Below are 21,575 nucleotides of genomic sequence, written 5' to 3' on the forward strand. Positions count from 1 at the left end.
TAAGAGCAAATAATTTACATGTAAATGCAATTGGTTATTTTTTTCAGTGATTTTCAGTTCACGTTCCTAAATAATAAACAAGCTGGGTATTATCAAATTGCTCTTACCATTGCAAACATTTTGAGTGTGGTTGTAAAAAGCCTAGCTCTTAGAGCTGGAAATACTGCCATACCAATAGATCTTATGCACACCTCAGGATTTTCAAGGTATAAGTTGCTGTGAGGTTTAAATAAATGAGGCTAAATTAATTAGGAGAAATAGGTGTTTGGGGGATTACTGATTAGGTACAAAGTTTTTCACTTGTAGGTCATTTAGCACCTGACTGGCCCAGGTCAGTAGTGACCAGTTATCATTACCATCTGAAGGCTCTTGGGCCTCAAGGAATTGAGCTTGTGTTCTCTATCCTGAAGGGGATTCCAAAGAGGATGGAGCTAGGCTGTTCTCAGTGATGGCAGTTGATAGGACAAGGAGTCATGGTCTCAAGTTGCAGTGGAGGAGGTCTGGGTTGGATATTAGGAAAAACTATTTCACTAGCAGGGTGGCGAAGCACTGGAATGGGTTACCTCGGGAGGTGGTGGAATCTTAATCCTTATAGGTTTTTAAGGCCTGCTTTGACAAAGCTCTGGCTGGGATGATTTAGTTGGGGTTGGTCCTGCTTTGAGCAGGGGTTGGACTAGATGACCTCCTGAGGTCTCTTCCAACCCTAATCTTCTATGATTGTATGATCCAGGTTTTAGTGGACAAGTGTCCACATCACCACTTTTGACACTAATTGACTACACCTCTGGCAGCCTGAATAGGGAATTGAGGAAACTGAACTAATTCTCACCCTTTAGGTGGCCCTTCTAGATATGGCTGAGGTAGGTTGCATAACAGTGTTGTTGCTACTACCTAATATTATACCCTTTCAGTGATGCTGTCAGTCTCACACCTTACAGGCAACTAGAGAGAGAGAGACATACCTACCTCCATTATGCCAGGTTGCACTCCTCTTATGGCTCCTGCAGAACATTTTGCTGTGGTTCTGGCTGCAACATTTCTTCACTTCTACTCCCTCTATGCACATCCCATCTATGACTCTATGCGAGACATCCCCTTCAACTGGCAGTGGCCAAGATAGCCATCTACCAATCCAGGAGGTGGAAGTTTGATGGGGAGGCTCTCTGAGAATGTGTGTCTTATTTTCATTCCCTGGTCAATTCTCTTCTCTGTGCAGAGTTTCTCTGGGTGACCTCTGCTTACTCCTTGGATTCCTTCAGGGAGCAGTGAGTGCTGTCTTGGGGTCTCTCTTCAGTGTCCCCATACAGCTCCTTCATTTTAAACCTTTGACCTCCACCTCCATTGCTGTTTTTTCATTTTGTTGTTCCCAGCGTTTAGTAGTTTCCTAGATCTGTGGTCCCTCCCATATTTAAGTAAGTAGATCTTTTGTTCTAGAGTGCTCCACCTTCAGGATTTCAGATTGGCCCATACTTTCCAGCAGCAATAAATTATCTTAGATTTTAAAATTTAATTTGTTAATATTTTTGTTGTAGGAAAAATGTTTTCCCTTCTCTCTCTCTGTGTGTACTGTACTGTTATAGTCATATGACTATATGGTAAGAAAAGTAGAATATGGGGCAGTGTGCTAGTTTGTTCCCGATCCTGCTTTGCATTCTGCCATCAGGACTTCAGAGAGACAACGGAGGCAACTCTAGAGAAACCCAGTGCAGTATAGGGGCCTTGTGAGTCCAATGACATTGGCTCGCTGGAGGGGAGAATCTTACAAGTGAAATTCTGTGCTGATCACAAATGTAATTTCTTATCCGCCATTCCCTAAGGATGAGAATGGGAAGGGACATGAGGATCTTGAGGGTTTGCAAAAGAGTTGATTAATTGGTGTATGAGACATAAAATACAGGAACAAAAGTGGTGACCAATGCTCCTCCTTTAAATTCAAGCCACTGTACCTCCTTCGTGCTCTCGCCTCAAGTAGTGTTAAGAACTATAGTGCTGATATTTTATTATACTCCAAAATCATGAAATGAAATTAGTGTTGTGCATGTCCTTTATGCCTTCTTGCTTCCATTTGGAGCTGAAGTGACGACATCTTGAGGCTGAATTGACTACAAATTACCAATACTGTGTGTTTGAAGGATTCCTTGCTTGTTTCTGATCAGTTGGCTGACAGTTGGTGAGGAATCTTGATGGAAAAATCATGATATAAATGGTTTTTTGTTTTTAGAAGTAGAAATGTCCATGGCTTCCTCATTATAAAACAAATTCTTTTTCTTTCTTTTGCTTAACTAATTTAATTTTTTGTACTTAAAATGTAAGCATTTGTATGAGTGAGACAGTGCAGCTGTCAAAAGATTAACCAGCTGAAAACTATTGTCGGCATTAATTTTGCTCTAATAAATGACTCTCTGAAGCTATTTAGCAGTCTGTAATCTAGATACAAGGCTATTGACCTATGATAGATAGTGTTGGATTTTGTTTGTAAGCTTTGACTTAAATTGTCCACTTAATTTGCTGCAGGTCAGATCACAGGATTAGTAATAAAGGTCATTATGTGGTTTGCATAAAAATAGCTAGGGGAACAGCATGAAAATCATGTAGTGATCTTTGCAGACATGTTGCATGGTAAATTAGCAGCCAACAATATGACAATCATTTGTTAACTTAGGCCCCAAATCCACGCTCCTGTCTCTGTCCCAAATTTCTGGGAGTGGGCATTGAAAGTTACATGAAGAGAGAATGTGAGAGGAAATCCTCCATCCAATGGCTGAGGAGTGGTGGCTGCAATGCTGACACTTTGGAGTTTATAGTGTTGGGAAGATCTTTACAGTGGTGTATACTCTGCCAGTGCCACACTGTTAAAAAACCTATGATGGTCTACATACAAAGGCAGTCCAGTCCCCTACTCCAATCCTGACCCCTTCACTGTGTAGCAGTACAGTACTGGTTCCATTGCCTTGGGGCCTTTTGTACCTGCAGAGGTAGGGGCAGGACTTGCCGGGAGAGTGGATCAACTGCTACAGACCAATTCATCAAAACCTCTGCATTGTAACTGGGTTTTCAGTTATTGTGGTGGTTTTGCCATGAATTTCATTGAGATTGGGGTCCAATCATACTTTTATAAAAGTGACCTTTTTAAAAAAAGTCAAATGCTTCTGTGTACTAGGAAAAACTAAATGGAGCAAGTGTCCAATTGAATGTCATTTTAAAAGAAGGATTTTTGCTCTGATGGCTTTTTTAGGTTAGTTTTTACAAAGGTAATGCTGATTTGCCTCAGACTGTAAGCATTTTGGGATTGTATCTTCATATGTTACAACTTCTAGCACAATGAGGCCCGATGCCAATTAGATCTCTACTACTACTGCAATTAAAATATTTAATAATAGTTGTTATCGTAACTAATTGGTTAAAAGCAGTATGGATCCTAACGGATAGAGAGTTTGATTTTTTGTGGAAACAAAATAGTTAAACGTGGAAGAAAAATGAATTCCCTCACTTGGATTTTTTATTTGTAAAAACACTGGAACTGCTTGAATATATTAAATTCAGAAGTAGGCCATTACTTGCAGCAGTCTGTTCTAATAGGTCAAGGTTCGATGCATAGCGTAGACAATTTATGGTGTCTAGGTTCCTAGCTGTATTGCAAAATGAACTGTAAAGCTAAGTTGCTAATCACTTTTCCAAGTAATCTCCTTGGGCCAAGTTCACCTGGCAGTTACATCCATTAAAATCAGTTTTCTCTGGGAGACGGGGTTGAAGACGATGCAATTCACATCAGAATTGTTTCTTTTCCCCTAGAACAAAAGATATCATAACCTAAAACTTGATGTATTGCCATTTGGAAATTCTGTAGCCAATGAATTATCGACTTTGTTTCCTGACCCTTGATAAAGGTGGGACAGATTTATAGGAATGAAGTTGTAAATATTGTGTGTGTTTAATCATTTTTTAAAACTTTTTTATATTGTTATGCAATACATTTTCCCCTTATAAATTATATGTGGGACATTGGTCTCAAATTCCCTTAATTCAGAGAAATAGATCTTCTGTTTTTGATTAGAAGTATGCAAAATATTTGTAACAAAATGTTAATATATTTTAAAAAATCCGATGTTGAGCCTTTTTTGTCTCTGTTTTTTGGATCTTTAAAAGGTTGGTATTGAATCTAATGTTTTCCTCTCAATTCAGGTGTTGGAGCTGCTCGAGCTGGGAACCTTACATTCATGGTTGGTGGAGTGGAACAAGAGTTTGATGCTGCCAAAGAACTGCTGACATGCATGGGTTCCAATGTGGTCTACTGTGGAGAGGTTGGAACTGGACAGGTGATGCTTGTGGAATGTTTGGTATTCAATCAGCCTGGCCTTTCCCTTTTTGTTACCATACTTGTCTTCCATTTTAACCCAATTCCCTTTAATCTACCCCAAGTAAATTATCTAGAATCCACAATGAAATCCAGTATAAGATGGTGGTATCAGCAAAAAGGTGCAAATTCTTCTATAAAATATCTCATGGTACCATTACCTAGCATTTTGGCTTGGTAACCAATAATACACATCTGAATTAGCATTTTTGCAATTTGGCTTGTTAAGATTGTACTTTTCAGTGGTCACAATCTTTTTAAAAAATTGTGAAATAGATTTATGGTTTAGTCTGAAAGAGCAAGTAGCCCACACACTCAAAGCAAAGCAAGTGGAATTATTGTGCTAGCAAAACAAAAATATTTCACACTATCTGAAGTACCCATAGGTCAACCTTCATTAACCTGATGCGTTGGTACTTACAGGTGTTACATTTAGGGAGAGGCTGTTTAACCATATTCAGACAAAATCCAGTTGGAGCTGGGTGAAAAAAATTCCTATGTGATATCTACATGGAAACGGAGAATCTTACTTGATATTTAATTTATTTTCAGGCTGCGAAGATCTGCAACAACATGCTCTTAGCTATCAGTATGATTGGGACTGCTGAGGCTATGAATCTTGGAATCAGGTTTGTTGGATTTTATGTGTTTTTATATTAGCAGATTTTATGAGCTGTGCTGGTTGACTTTTTTGTGGCTAGAGAATGATGATCAGAAGGAATAGATGAGATTCTGCCAGAAAAAAAAGGTAGAAGTGTTTCATTATTAGAATGCAATAAGGCTTGTTTATTTGACCAAGAGTAGGACCCTTGAGAACAGGAACGTTCTTTGCAGTGGCCATAAAATATTACAAATATCTAGTGTTACATTATATTTTTTCTATGATGTCTCAGTTTCTTCTGTTGTGATGATACATGCACTATAAAATGTAAATGTACTCAGATAACATGGAGGTATATTTGTTTGAAGCATAGGCTAATGTACTGGGTATCACAAGTGTTATGCTCCCACATGGCTCCATTTGGCTCTATTTGCCTACATTAAATATTGCCCCAAAATGTGTTAAAAAGAAACCTCTAGCATTTGTGCATATCTCAAAAGAAACTAGGATGCAGTCATAAAATGTCAATTTACCCTCCTGTCAAACTTAACTACTGTTGTTTCGCATGCTAATCATAACAGATACTTCCTGGTGAAAAATCCAAAATATATTCCATTACTTTGCTTAAACTGTTTTCCTGTTTTAAGAACAATATTTTTCTGTAACAAGTGATGTATCTAACTTATAGGTAGCAACATTTTGAGACATTTTAATTTCTAAAACCAATTTTTTTTAATTTTAAAGTATTCTTTTTGTTAGAAATTTTTACGTTTCCAGTCCTGTATGAGCCTCTACATGTAACAAGCCATTTAATTAAACTTTGCAATATTTTTACCTTTTGATTCCCTTTCCCAAGCTTACATCACTATAAATACTTGTAGGTTTATAAATAGAAAAGTCTGTGCTTCTGAGAAGCTTATCCTGTCAATGCATAGCTTCTTAGGGTTTTCATGAATTATTCATCTCTTTAGATACACCTTTACAACGGCCCACTAGAAACTACAGATACTGCAGATATTTGTCAATTCGCTATTGCATGTCCTACTATGGTTTTTGATTTAAATGACAAAAACTGCAAGAGGGCTTCAGAATTTAAATAAATAAAAAAGGGAATATGCACACACACGCATGCACACACACACTCACACAAAAGGCAGGGTAATGGATTCACATTTCCTCTTAATTACCATATCAAGATGCAGTTGTTTTATTGAATTGCCCTTGTCTCAGATGTTAGACTATCTTGACCTATTAAGTTGTCATGTTGTAATTGAGATAAAAGAGGAATTTGCTTTGCATCGGTGCTAATTGGTTTATCAATATCCTGTACCATTTACATTTTAAAATTGAGTGTCTGTACGATAGATGGTGAAGCATATCTGTACCAAGCCATAATAAAATTGGTAGGATTGTAAACAACTCTTGTTATTCAGGATGGTAAAGCTGTATCATGGTCAGTTTTAAGTCTTGGTTCACTTAATGAAAAATCAATTCCATATGACTTTGTTATATTTTTGTCCACATTTCTAGGGATTATTTTACTTACTACTTTGTTGTTGTTTATGTATGTATGTATGTGTTTATTTATTTTAAGAGGCCTTGAACACAAATTCTTGGCATCAAATCCCATGTGAAACTAATAGGTGTTTTCAGCCTGCAAGTGTCTGGATTGTCTCATTACAGGTTAATTTTTTCTCTCCAGAGTGTTGAGTGAATTTGGGTTGTATGAAAGTAGCATTCTGCTAGCGCATGCTAATGCAGATTTTAGTGAAGGCAGGCACTGTGTAAGCTTCCCCACCTCACAGCAATGGTAATGCAGCTCATCTTGACCTGCTGTTCCTATACTGGGCATCGCTTAAATACAGACTTGTCATCATACAAAGTAACATTAGGGTTTGTTATATAAGTCCTAATGAAAGCCCGTTGAAGTAAATGGTAGTCTTTCCAAGCATTAATGGGCTTTGGATCAATGGGAGGGCAACATTGGAGGACACCTTTTCCACTTTTAACAAAAGTAGAATTTTTCCATAGGTGAAATTCTTGTGTGTATAAACCCAGTGTGTGACCTAGTCTCGGTATTCCAAGTCATGGAGGTGGTATCCTTCTTCAAAACACCTTGCCTGACTGGGTTTAATCACAGTTAATTGACATGATGCTGAGCACAATTTGTTGCAGTCTATACTGGTCACTAGGTTGTGGACATCATCATCATAGCATCTAACTGGATTACTCCCAACAGTGTTCAAACGGGATGAAGTTGTTTATTGTAGATAAGCCCAAAGGACAGTAGTGGCTGGGTTTAGAGAAGTGAAAATCTAAGCCTAACTAATTAAGTTGAGATGTCTGGCATTGAAAGTCCATCTTCTGGCAATGGAGAAAGCTTATTGGTAGCTTTACTAACTTGAAACTGCTAGGGATTTTTTGTGTGTGTTGGGTAGGGAAGGTTGGCTATTGAGCAGGGGTGCAAAGGAACAAGGAAATGTCCAGCGGAAAAAAAGAAATTGAATACACAAATGAAAACATCCTGCAAACAAACAAGGTAACTTCTCTGGGTTTCTCTTTCCTACAAGAAAGATACTTCATTAACACAAGCCCTCATATTTGGGTTTGTGTTAATGAACTTCTGCTCCACTACAGAATTTGCCAACAGTGCTGCATCTCTTTCATTTTCTTACAGGCAGAGGGTCTCTTTATATTAGTTTAGAATCACTAAAACAAGTACTTCTCTTATTTTCTATGAGATTTACGTATGTATTTTTGAAATGACAGATTTGTTCCATAATGTAGTATACCAGGAGTGCTGGAACCATTTGTAGAGTGGGGATGCTGAGAGTCATTGAACCAAACAGTAAAAACCCTGTATATAATGGAATCCACTTGAAGCCAGCACCCCTAGTTCAAGCATCTATGAAATTAGTATCAGTAAGCATAAATTTCCCAGTAGTAAACTCCCACAAAAAGCAGTATCCCAAGCACTACAGGACTGCTATACTTATGTTCAATTTGCTCCTCTGGGTTTGCTTTTTTTTTTTTTTTTAATTAAAAGGGTGGGAACCATATTTCTTCTTGTATCAGAACTTCTTTTACAAATGAAGATGGCTGTTTTTATTAAAAGTGTTTACTTATTAGTTAGTTTCAGATTTATAATTTGGATTTTTAAGTGGCTTTTATTTGTTTTGATCATTGAGTTCTGGGAATTCTTAAAATTGTTGAATTGCCTTTTTAATTTTTTTCTATTCACTCCATAGCTCTTTATGAATATTGATAATAAAAGGTAGTAGAAAGACGTATGGCAAAAATACTGGAAAGTAACATACGTTTTGATTTAGAGCTTTTCTTTTTCCAGTTTAGTGCTGCAGTCTGATAGTGAAAGTCTCTAGTCATGAGAAATAGAAAAGGAGTACTTGTGGCACGTTAGAGACTAACAAATTTATTTGAGCATAAGCTTTCGTGAGCTACAGCTCACTTCATGAGCTACAGCTCACTTCATCAAATGAAAACTTATGCTCAGATAAATTTGTTCGTCTCTGAGGTGCCACAAGTACTCCTTTTCTTTTTTGCGAATACAGACTAATACGGCTGCTATTCTGAAATCTAGTCATGAGAGAGGTTTAGCACATGTGTGTGTGTATGTATATATGAGTGTGGATGTATATTGCTAAAAGCTATAATATATTAGTGACAAAGTAATAGATAGAATGCACCTAAATTTCATTAATGAGAAATTAAAATATATATTGATACCATCAACAACCTCAGATTACTTTTTTTTCTTCTTCTTTCTACTTGGGTTGCTGACCATCTCAGTTTCTAGTGACCTCCTTTTATTGGTCTTTGGGTTCTCAGGTAAAAAAATGAAGTATTAGCAAGATAAAGCTTGAAAATTTAGATAAATTTGTGGATATTTGACTTACAACTAGGTCATGTGGAGATTGCTGCTGCCTGCAATGTATTTGGGAGTCCTTTCTGTGACTGCCTGCGCAGTCTTAGGGTATGTCTGCACTGCAATTAGGCACTCATGGCTGGCCTGTGCCAGCTGGCTTCAGCTCGGGCTGAGGGACTGTTTAATTACAGTATAGATGTATGACTCTGTGATGCTTCCACCTCATAAGTCCTAGAGCCTGGGCTCCAGCCCGAACTCAAATGTCTACACTGCAGTTAAACAGCCCCTTAGTCCAAGCCCCATGAGCTCAAGTCAGCTGGCATGGGCCAGTCGTGGGTTTTTAATTGCAGTGTAGACATACCTTTTAAGGAGAGCCTGTGTGGTGGTGACAATAGGTAGCACAGGATTTTATAATTAGTTTGGGAGCTAGAGAGCCACAAAAGAGCTACAAGGTTTGTCTGTACCAGAAGTCTTCTTCATAAAAAATTCTCTTTATATTTATTACAACCAAGTCCAGTCTCCTGTCTACCACGAGAGAGACTACAGTGGCCACCGCAAGTGTAGCAAAAGATTCTTTTTTCTCCTATACAGTTTTATTATGTGCCAGGTTGTGCCTGGCTGCTTTGTTGGTGTGCAGGTGGGTCTGAGGACACAAGAATTTCCTCCTCCTTTTTTGCCACTGTTTAACAGCCAAGCACAGTTGTAATCCTTGCACTCCAATCTCTGGATTGCTGTCTCCCTATCCATCTGTGGGGCACAAGAAACCACAAGGTGGAGTTGAGGGCAGGGCTGGCTCTACAGTTTTTGCTGCCCCAAGCAGTGAAAAAAACTGCCGCGGAGAATGGCAAAAGAGAGAAGCTGCTGCCAAACTGCCACCTCTTTCCAGCTGCTGCTTCAAGCACCTGCTTGGAATGCTGGTGCCTGGAGCCGGCCCTGGTTGAGGGGGTGGGAAGGACAATCACAGAAGAGCTGGGCAGGCATACAGGAAAGAAACATGCTATGCCCCCCTGTGGGGATGTAGCACTGGGTGAATACTGGGAAATTTTGGAAGGAATGGCTGGAGACAGCTAGATCGCATTCTGGGGCAATGTGACTGTACTGCCCTCGATGTAGGTCTGTACTTAAATGGCATGATCAAGCCCTGTGTGATTATTAATATTCCACTCACGGTACTTGGATGATATAAACCATGCTGGGGTACACATTTCTCCTAGTGATGGGCGAGTCTCAAAAGCTTCTGTCTGAATAATTATCTGAGAGATCAGATGCTGCTTACCCAAGGCACCTCAGGCTGGAAATTTCTCAAGAGTTTAGCTACTTCCTAGTCTCATTCAGGAAATCCCAGAACTGCCTTTCTTGTGGGGTCTCACTGCTGATTTGTTACTGCTACAGACTGAAACAGGGGAGAAGTTTGTGAAAATTTTAAGTAAGTTGGTAAAGTTTTTTTTCAAACTTCAATGAATGTGGTTGGGTTTTTAACAGTGCTTAGAATTGTCTTATTTTTATCCAGATCTGTGTGTCCATCTTTAGTTTCTACTTCCCTAGTAGCTCATTAGTATTTCTGTTGAAGATGCATTGATTTGACACAGCAATTGTTTTTGCGTTACATTATAAATAATGTTGGGATATTGGCTGCTTTCTCTGTGTCTGGAAGAACGTTTTGGAAATTGTAAATGCACACGCGCGTGCACATACTCTTGCCACATCCAGTGGCAAGTTATTATGGGGACTGACAGACTGTCATCATTTTGATAGCTTGAGTAGTATATCTCTGGAACAGCAATGGAGCTCTTATGCAGAAAGTATCATATGTTCCTAGCCAATTTACAGGGAAACAGCAATAACATTTTATCATGGTTGAGAGCCCAGTAGCTGCTTCCTATTAAACTTGCCCTTTCAGATACCTGTCTTGGATTAATTTGTTGATTTCAAATGGAAACTCAGTCTTCTCCACTGAAGCATGACTTTCTAGGATAGACTCTCACTGAATGACAATTACTGTATATTCTAGCTGGTTTCAGACATTACAAGCTTTGAGCGCAGTGGAAGACAGAGGACTTCTTCAGTAACTGATTTTAATACATGTCTAATTTTAACTGTCAGTTATATATGCATCAGTAGACGAATTCTCAGAAAGATGAAATGCAAAACACTTCTAACTTGCTCTTTTTAATGATACACTTGCTGCCAACAAAAAAAAAAAAAGTATTGCAGGTCTTCTGAAGTGAATCTGCATGGTGCATACGAGCATCAAAGTTTCAAAAATAGAGATTCAAACTGACACAAAAATCTTTCCCCCCACCACATGCAAAAACAATTTTACATTGCCTTTTCACATCTAGTGCTGAAAATTCATTCAGTGTATATTTATAATATTTGTATTTTTAAAATATATTTTGTTCAAGGAACTGACTGGAATGCTACCAGGACAAAACTCATTTTGGGGGGAGGGATTATAGGCATTTTCAAATTTCGCCCCTTCCTTGCCACCCCAGTCTTGCAGTGTAAACTCTACTGGAAGCTGTAGTTAACATCCAGTGGAGGTGCTACAACAACAGAACAAACAAACAAACAATTCAGTGTGCTGTGTGGATGAGAGATCAGGAGTCCTACATGTTCTTAATATTCTTTTTAGTCAATGTTCCAATGTACAACTTATTTGGATGAGAACACTTTCAATAATATTTGTATTCATAAAGTACTCCTTGCTGAGGCCTTGGATGCACTATAAAAGATAAAACATGATTAAAATGCAATCAAAACATAATGGTGAGGGGAAAACACTTTCAATTTAAAAATCAAATCAAATTAAATAAAAATTGAAAGCTCAATTCAAAAAGGAGGGAGAGGGGGAAATAAGGCCCTGATCCAATTGAAGTTAGTGGGAAGCTATCCACTGACTTCCATGGGCTGTTGCATCAGGCCCTAAATATGGGGCTAACAGTGGTAATTCTAAAAAGCACCTTTGAAATATTGGTGTTTTTAAAAGGAGGAGGAAACAGTTGAGACATATTTCCAAGGGAGCAGGATCCACACCTTAGTATCCACCATATAAAGTGTAATTTTATATTTTAGGAGTTGTAACTTAAATAAATAAATGTTACATTTTAAATTTGTATTTTTACAAAATCCACTAATAAATGACCCTTAATCTCCCATAAATTAAATATTGCATGCTACAAACAGAGATTCCTATGATTAGTTTGGATACCTTGCTGATCTGTTGTTGCCACAATTAAAGAACTGGTGCAAAGAGGAGGAACCTTTTCTTTGTGAGAAGGTAAAACCAGTGCAGGATTAAAACATTAACTAACTAAGCTACAGTTTAGGGCCTCGCAATATGAGGGGATTCTAAAAAAGAAAAAACTGATTCCATTTCAAATTTGATCAAAATTGGTTGATAAGTAAAGGAAATATGGGAAAAGAATATTCTCTCTAAATATAGATATTTTTGTTCAAATATGACAAAAATATACACATCTGGCTACACAAATGCCCTTACCCTTCAATGATTGTTCATTATTGATAGGCGGGAGACCAGGGCTGAGAAAAAACTGATAATTGCACTTGTAAAATTAGTATTTTTACAAGTAAGTCTGCTATCAGTCTCCTAAGGCAGCGTTTTGGCCCGCCTTCATAACTTATTTAAATAAATAAATAATTTCACTGTGGGGAAAATGTGAGGTTGGAGACGGCAGTGTTGTGAAGCAATCCTGCCAAGCTCATACTCCTATGGGACTCGTTCTAGGAGAGATGTCATGTATAGCATCTCCCTTGGCTGGTAATAGCTGGAAGGCCACCATCTTTTGTTTATGGTCCAGCACGCTCAGTCGTGTAGTGCCTTTGGTCCTGTTTTCTTCGTTTTCTTAAGTGTTAGTGTGTTCTTTCTTCTTTTGATCTGTAGATATGTACAACTGTGTATTTTAGTGTGCATGCTGCTTCAAACGCTATCCATTCTTCACATGATTGAGTTTGCAGGTGATCATCCTATGGACTTCGGTCAAGTGGATCTTGAGGAGGATAAATTTGTGTTGGCTTCCCTCCGTCAGTTTCGGGAACCTTCACTGCATTTTTATAGTATGGCAAAAGAAAAATCCCAACAATTCATTTTTTTTGTAGCAAAAATTAAATCGGAATAAACATTTGTAAATATATTTTATATATAATCTGGATAAACTTTGTATTTCCCTAACAAAATTAATCAAATGATTTTTTCATTTATTCATATGAAAAGAAGAATACTTTTCCTTATTTTTAAAAAATAAGGCTTTTAAAAAATTATATGTCCTCTCTTGTTTTCCTGTGAAAACTTTTGTGTTTATATATTCAATGTCCTTTCTGTGAAAATAATAAATTCATTTTTTTATGGAGCTGCTTACACTTGACATATCTTAGGGCCTCAGAATGTCATAATCTGGCCCTGGGTAAAACTGATTTGGAATTATGGTACGAAACATATTTTATGTTTAGTCTTCTCAGTTTTCCTGCAGGAAGTATATGGCTATAGTAGGTTGTGAAGTCTCTTTCAAAAATTATTGTTCTGCTTTGCATTAGGAGATAATTGTGTCTGATCTCTTTTTTCATGGAGAGTGCAACGAATATAGATAAAACCTTTAAAAAATATTGCTACTAATTATTGATATAAATGCAATTGGTGTAAAATTACATTTGCAACTTGATATTTAGCAAAAACGCAACATAATAACAGGGTTAAAAACTCAGTGTGTTAAAGAAATATCTTGACTACATTTCTTTTAAAGTCCACAATGAACAGCAGTTTATGCCATCAGCTCAGTGATAGAACAAATGATGTTTCTGCTCGGACAAGCTTTGTTTTATCAGGATCAGTAACCTTATCAGCAGTTGACCCAGAACTATAATGCATGTCTGTGAATAGATAGAGAGCATATGTCACAGTTTCATGCAGACTTGCTTCCTAAGCAAGAGTGTATAATAATTATAATAATAATAAAAACTAGTTTGCAAATGTGAACAACAGTAAATGTTTTTTTAATAGGGATAACATCTTTCAGTCTCCTTATTGTTAATATTACATTGCTTTCATTAAAAAGTAAATATACACCCATAAATTCACCAACACATATTTCCATAATGTACCTTTTATTTGCCAATACTTAGTTTTGAAATCATTCATCCAGTTTTTAAGATTATCATTTGGCTGTAAAGGTATGAAGCACAGGTATGCAGTAGTATGTGGAAGAACTGAAAACTTCTTTTGGTAATAGGCATGCAAGAGAACTGCTATTCTCAGAGGGCCTTTATTTTGCTTGCATTTTCAAAATTGTTAGGTGAAAGGTCTTTTCATAGAGCAGAAGGCAGAAGCTTTGAAAACATATTGCTTAAATGATAGATTGATACCCTTTAATTTAGGATAGGGGATCCCCTCCCCCCATATCAATACTCTATCATTTTTCTTGACTTATAATAAAGGGAGAGAAATTATAGTGTGGTGCTAGCATATAAAACAAGTCACCCATATCTTGTGCATTTTGACATTAACACTTCTCTTCCTTGACCTTTGACAGGTTTGGGCTTGACCCAAAACTGCTGGCTAAAATCCTAAATATGAGTTCGGGCCGTTGTTGGTCAAGCGACACTTACAACCCTGTTCCAGGAGTAATGGAAGGAGTACCCTCTGCTAATAATTACCAAGGTGGCTTTGGAACAACGCTCATGGCTAAGGTATATAAATATAAATCATAAGTATGGAAAGAACTGTTTTATTGTTCTTGATTGTCAGAATACATGAGAAATGTTTCTACATTGTGGGTGTGGTCTCCCTGAATATCATTGATTGCTTATACTGGACTTCTAACAGTGTACCACAATTCCAGTAGCCACTGAATGGAATGTGATCTTCCCTCAGTTAAAATTGTTAATGGTGTTTGGAATTATGTGCACTCCTGGAGGGGACCACAAGTTACTGTAGCTCTGAATTATCAGGTGAGTCCTTGATAGGTGTGGTTGTAGGTTTATAAGGGGGTTTCTCTTCATGTTGGATCAGTGAAGATTAATGTTATGACTCTATGTTCCAAAGACCGTCAACAAAGCCATATCTTCCTTCTTTGAAGTTGGACTTCTTCCAGCAGCACATGCTTCTGGTCAACTAGTGGCCATATAGAACAATTTCTAGTACTTGTGTAGTATTAGATCCTCAGATGGTATAAATCAGTGCATTTCTGTTGACTTCAGTAGAATTATCTGATTTACAGTATCCTAGGATTTGGACCACAGTGTCTTCCAATTGAAAATCTCAAAGGGCTTCACAAACATTGATTGACTTAATCCTCCCCAACCCCCTGTGGGATAGGTGTTAGTATTATACCTATTGATGTGGACATAGAGACAATAAGATTTAAAATTGTGACCTCTGCATTTAATTAAGAACCCTTAACCAATGAGGAACCCTAACTACTCAACTGGGCTGTTCCAGGGTGGATTTCAGCTGTGTACTTACGTCCTGAAGGTGGGTATGAAGGAAGTACCCCTCTATGCTCTAAGGCCTGCCCAGGGATCCAGGCTGGAAGCCAGAGTCTCCACCCATTTCCCTCCTCCATGCAGGAAGTAGGAGAGATGAGATGAGGGGAGCCATATGCTGCATGAGACATGCATTGTCATGCTCTGGGCCCATGACCTGTCAGTCCATTGCGTTACAGGGTCCTTACATCAGACCTTTTAAATCCAGCAACTGCACTAGAACCTGCCAAAGGTGTGAGTGTAATTTAAACTTTTAAACACTCCTCTCCGAAACCAGACTTCTGAGATGCTGGGTGGCAGGTGAGAAAACCCAAATGGCAATTTGCCATTTTTGCCACATGGGTAAATTCCCATTCAATTGGCAACTGGCCTAGCCCCTAGCATCATAAAAGATCCAGCTCACTAGGTAAGGGTGAGCAAGGTGGTGATGGAATAGCTGCAAGAGCAAAGCAGGCCCAAAATGGCCACCCACCAGCAACAAGGGCAAGCAGATGCTATCTCCTTCCCTTGGCAGGCAAGAGCCATCAGCTGGCCCCTTATGACAGTCTCGATTACCTGGATTGCCCCTGTGCCCTGCCGCCCAAGGAAAGGGGAGGGAACAGGAGAGAAGCAGTACTATCCCCCTCCACAATAAATATATTCTACAGGGAGGGGGAATCTCAGGGAACAAATGTAGCACGACCCCAGCCAGATAGATAGTCATCCATCCATCCATCTGTCTAACAGGTCAAATACAGATACAAACAGGCCATGTTTCCTTGCCTTCTCTCTATTAGAGGTGGAGATGTGACGCTTTCATGGCGCATAGAGAGACAGTAATCATCTCTCTCTTGTAATATCTTTGATGAAAGAGGTGGGAGAATGAAACTTTCACTATCTTCCTTATTATTGCAACTTTCTCCTCTTTGGTCTCTCTTGATGTGCCATATTGCTCCTTTCCAGTACATCCACAATGCAGCAGCTAAATAATTTCCTCACTTGATCAACATCCCATTCTGTCATTGTCTTCTCACATCTGTTATCCTTGCTCTTAAACTCTTTGCACAATGCTGCTCCCTTCTCCTCCTTTGTTCTTTTCTCTTATTATTTTTCTACTTTCTCTCCTCCATCCCCTTTTGTTCCCTTCTCCCTCCTTCCTGTTTGTGCCTACCCTTTAGGCCTGAAGCTACTTTCCCATCAGTGCTCCAGGCTCCATCCCTCCTTTCATTCTATCACCTTCCAAAACCCCACATGCTCCATGTGATCTTTATCTGTCTTTATAAAATAAGCTCCCCAGGGCAGGAGTTTACTCTGTGATCTGTGCTGCTGCTGCACAGAACACTTTGGCTTGGAGCTTAATTTTCTTTTGTTTTAAATAAATATTTGGAGCTTGCATGCCACAGGCCTGTTCACAGCATCTTCACTTTCAAGCGGAGTAAAAGCTGCAGAAAGGGAAGTTTCATGTGGGTTCTTCTTAGTTTCTGAGCCTTTTTTTTTTTCATTGACTCTAATACTTCAGAGTTTAAACCAAAAGCTGCAAAATCAATCAATCAACCCAAAACCCTACCCTGGCACACATGTTTGTATGTGACAGACACACGCATTCTCACTCTTTCATACTTAGGCTGCAAACTGATTTGTGTGGGCCAACCCTGCTGCCTGCATGAAACCTCTGCAGGGTGGGAAGCCTTCCAGATCAGTTTGCGGGATTGGGGCCTGTCGAGGAGTATGAGTGGGATTTGCAGTGTGCAGAAGGAAGTTGGATTTTTTGCTCTTCTCTCTGTTTTTAATCACAAAATATTTCATAGTATATTAGCTTGTTAGTATTTTTCACTTGTCTCCCCATCACAAGATTGTTTTCGGTGGGGCTCTGGACAGATGCAGGAGTAGCTTTCAGGATTAGGGCAGTTTATATGTTGAAGTGAGCACCCACTTGTCTGAGAGCCTGAAAGTGAGCAGATAAAGAACAAACAAAACTCCTGCCTCCCTTCTCTTGTCCTTTATTTGTGTCACTCCCACCCCCCAATATCCTACAACGTCAGGTGAATGAAGAGACCCAGGAGCAGAACTAGAAAGTGAAACTGATGGGGCTAGGGTTACTATCTTTCAGGTTCCCCAAAAAAGGATGCAGGGGAGGAGCTGAAGGGGGAAGTACAGTTGAGGGGGTGCTGGAAGGGGTGTGTGTGTGTACGTACATATGTACGTACTGGGAGGGGGTATTTGCGGGTGATGGAGAGTATGTGTGTACTGAGAGTGTATTTTGGGGGTGCTGGAAGGGATATTTGGGGGTGCTGGAGGGGTGTGTGTACTGGAAGAATATATTTGGAGGGTGCTGGAGGAGGTATTTGGGGGTATGGGAAGGGTGTGTGTGTGTACTGGAGTGGTATTTGGGGGTACTGGAGGGGTATGTACTGGAAGGAGTTATTTTCAGGGCCTGGAGGGGTCTTTGTGTATTGGGAGGGGGTATTTTAGGGATGCTGGAGATGTGTATGTACTAGGAGGGGCTATCTGGTGGGGTGCTGGAGGGTTTGTGTACTGAGAGTGGTGTTTGAGGATGCTGGAGGAGGTATTTGGGGTTATGGGAAGGGTGTGTGTGTGTGTGTGTGTGTGTGTGTATGTATATATATATATATATATATACTAGAAGGGTTTATTTGAGGGTGCTAGAGAGGTCTGTGTGTACTGGGAGGGGGCACCTGGGGCCTCCTTCTTGACGCAGGGGTCAGTGTTGTTCCCTGTCATAGTGGCAGGGGCCTGGAAGGAGCGCCAGCCGTGCATCAGCCACCTCACTTTTACTTTGTTGATCTTCTTGCACATATAGTGAAAAACAGTTGAAGAAAAATATAAAGGACACCAGGGCAGTGAGTGGAAAGGTGAGTCCTCTATGGACAGTTTCAATGCCACCCATAACTTTTTGGGTCTGGTGCCCTGGTACTATGATAGGCATTTTTCTAGTGTGAATAAAATAGAGCATATCGGTGGAGCAGTAGCAGATTGGGGAGGGGTGTAAGGAAAGTTACTACGGAACAGGAAGGAGTAGAAAGATGGAAAGCAGTCGATGGAAGAGGGAAAAAAAGGTAGAAGAAAAGGATAAAGGAAAAAATGAGACATCAGTGCAAAGGTGTGTGAGCTGTCATTAAAATTGATGTGCGCTAACTAATTTGGCACTTCATTCTTCAAAATCAGAATTTAATTTCTATCACTGATAAAGCTGCCAACCTCTGGCCTATCCAAGTGTCAGGGATGGCTAAGGTTTCCTAAAGCACAAGAGTGTTCATAATGTAAATCATACAGTCAGATTGCTATTTTCCCTCATCCGAGTCTCCTCCTCCTCCTCCTCCTTTCACCCAAAGAGCAAAGCTGAAGTATCGGACTGTCTTCATCTAATCTTGAATCTGCAACACAAGAGGGAAGGAGAGGCAGTCGATTTTTCTAACACTTCTTGAACAATCCTCAGGGGACACATTGTTCCCTCTGCATCCAAAAATTACTTGAGTAAGCATTTAGCTAAGGCACTAGAGCTCTCCGTTACTGAACATCCCAAAAGGTGAAAATTGGTGGTGTGGTGACCTCTTCCAGGTACTAAACAGTTCATTCCCTAGTCTATTTAAAGAGATTCGTTAGATGAGAATTTATCCTTTTGTTTGTTCCACCCACTCATGCCATTATTCAAATTAGATAGTAAATTCTTCGGGCCAGGGACCTACTCTTATTTTTCCTGTGAACTGCACAGCACACTTTTCTGTAAACTGCACAGCACATAAAATAATAATGAATAATAAGAGTTTGTAGAGAAAGGGAGGAAGAGCATCTCTTGAAGTGGAGAAGAGGACTGTCTACATAGAAAAATTATCTAAAGACTCAAATGACCACAAGATATCGGAAACCTATATCGGAAACCTACTGACCGCTATTCCTACCTACATGCCTCTAGCTTTCATCCAGATCATACCACTCGATCCATTGTCTACAGCCAAGCGCTACGATATAACCGCATTTGCTCCAACCCCTCAGACAGAGACAAACACCTACAAGATCTCTATCATGCATTCCTACAACTACAATACCCACCTGCTGAAGTGAAGAAACAGATTGAGAGAGCCAGAAGAGTACCCAGAAGTCACCTACTACAGGACAGGCCCAACAAAGAAAACAACAGAACGCCACTAGCCATCACCTTCAGCCCCCAACTAAAACCTCTCAAACGCATCATCAAGGATCTACAACCTATCCTGAAGGATGAGCCATCGCTCTCTCAGATCTTGGGAGACAGACCAGTCCTTGCTTACAGACAGCCCCCCAATCTGAAGCAAATACTCACCAGCAACCACACACCACACAACAGAACCACTAACCCAGGAACCTATCCTTGCAACAAAGCCCGTTGCCAACTCTGTCCACATATCTATTCAGGGGATACCATCATAGGGCCTAATCACATCAGCCACACTATCAGAGGCTCGTTCACCTGCGCATCTACCAATGTGATATATGCCATCATGTGCCAGCAATGCCCCTCTGCCATGTACATTGGCCAAACTGGACAGTCTCTACGTAAAAGAATGAATGGACACAAATCAGACGTCAAGAATTATAACATTCAAAAACCAGTTGGAGAACACCTCAATCTCTCTGGTCACTCGATCACAGACCTAAGAGTGGCTATACTTCAACAAAAAAGCTTCAAAAACAGACTCCAACGAGAGACTGCTGAATTGGAATTAATTTGCAAACTGGATACAATTAACTTAGGCTTGAATAGAGACTGGGAATGGATGAGTCATTACACAAAGTAAAACTATTTCCCCATGGTATTTCTCCCCCCCACCCCACCCCCCACTGTTCCTCTGATATTCTTGTTAACTGCTGGAATTAGCCTACCTGCTTGTCACCATGAAAGGCTTTCCTCCTTCCCCCCCCTGCTGCTGATGATGGCTTATCTTAAGTGATCACTCTCCTTACCGTGTGTATGATAAACCCATTGTTTCATGTTCTCTGTGTGTGTGTGTATATAAATCTCTCCTCTGTTTTTTCCACCAAATGCATCCGATGAAGTGAGCTGTAGCTCACGAAAGCTTATGCTCTAATAAATTTGTTAGTCTCTAAGGTGCCACAAGTACTCCTTTTCTTTTTGCGAATACAGACTAACACGGCTGCTACTCTGAAACACAAGATAGCTGTTGTCCTAAGATGGTCATAAAACTTCATCTCAGATGTCAAACGTGGTGATAGTTGAAAGTTTTATTAAAGTATTCCACCACTGATGGATCCCACAGACAAAGTTATAGGCTCCAAGTTTTTTTGGCAGCAAATTTTCTATAAGACACCTCTCTGGAAATTACCTCTCTTCTGTCTCAAAGTCTGGAGTGTAACCTAGTGTCTAGACAAGCTCTCTAATATGAGCCCTGGTCTGGAGATTTCACTTCAAAGATCAGATTTATTGCTTTTCCTTTTAAGGGTCAGAGGGTTATACAGAGAAGACATTACAGATCAGAAGTCCTCTCCTCCCATTAACATTAAAGGTGTTGATAACAGCCTTCCTTTTAGGATTCCTGGAGGAGCTAGATTTAGATCATATTAATCTTGACCCTTGTCAGCGGTGATTCATCCAGACGGAGTAGGGGCAGAAGTAGGGCTTTCCATTTCTTTTTACTAAAGAGTTTCTGATACTAGGTCAGGACAGTCTTTGGGTTTCCCTTTAAATGGCAGAATCAGATTCAGGTCAGACTAGAAAATAACTAGAAATAGATGAAGTATTTCCTTATTAACAACAAACATTCTTTTAAAAATGTTAGCCACTGCTTCCCCATAAAAGACGGATATTTTTCCAAGTCCAGCAAAAATTGCTTTAGTCTCTGATAGTGAGACATCTGGAAGCCATTGTGTCAGTTCCCAAGAGGGGGAGAGGGGCCGGAAAGTATATTCTGATTCTGCCTTTCCCAAAAGGTCAGGAAGAGCCGGATCCCAGTCAGAACAACTTTATCATCTGAAGAAATTCAGAATATAAATTCTGAAGATAAGTGATTGCGCCCCGAGATTATATGTTTTGATAAAGTTGCAGGATGCCTGTTGGCACACGGTTTCCAGGATTGGGTTGTTTTAGGTAAATATAGCTCCTTTCCTTAGGTCTTCATCTCCTTTACAAAAGTGCTAGTATTGCTAGCAGCTGCTTTAAGAGGATACAAAGTACATCTTATTGAATGCTGATTAGTCAAAGTTGTCTTGTTCAAGAAGCTTCAAGCAGCTACAGAAAAGATGCT

The 21,575-nt window shown here is 39.6% G+C and overlaps 1 protein-coding gene across 3 annotated transcripts in view; it reads left to right on the forward strand.

Annotated features, from left to right (window-relative positions):
- HIBADH (3-hydroxyisobutyrate dehydrogenase) overlaps positions 1-21,575 on the forward strand; it is a 136,437-nt gene that overhangs the window by 111,939 nt on the left and 2,923 nt on the right. For 2 of the 3 annotated variants that reach the window (XM_038392481.2, XM_038392479.2), the window contains exons 5-7: positions 4,183-4,316; positions 4,907-4,983; positions 14,385-14,541. In XM_038392481.2, coding sequence (XP_038248409.1) covers positions 4,183-4,316; positions 4,907-4,983; positions 14,385-14,541 — 368 coding nt within the window. Of the gene's footprint in view, positions 1-4,182; positions 4,317-4,906; positions 4,984-14,384; positions 17,905-17,986; positions 18,852-21,575 lie in introns of those variants that run through there. The other variant, XR_006279349.1, reaches the window with a different exon arrangement.

This window comes from Dermochelys coriacea, chromosome 2 (genome assembly GCF_009764565.3).
Source record: "Dermochelys coriacea isolate rDerCor1 chromosome 2, rDerCor1.pri.v4, whole genome shotgun sequence".
Taxonomy (NCBI): domain Eukaryota; kingdom Metazoa; phylum Chordata; order Testudines; family Dermochelyidae; genus Dermochelys; species Dermochelys coriacea.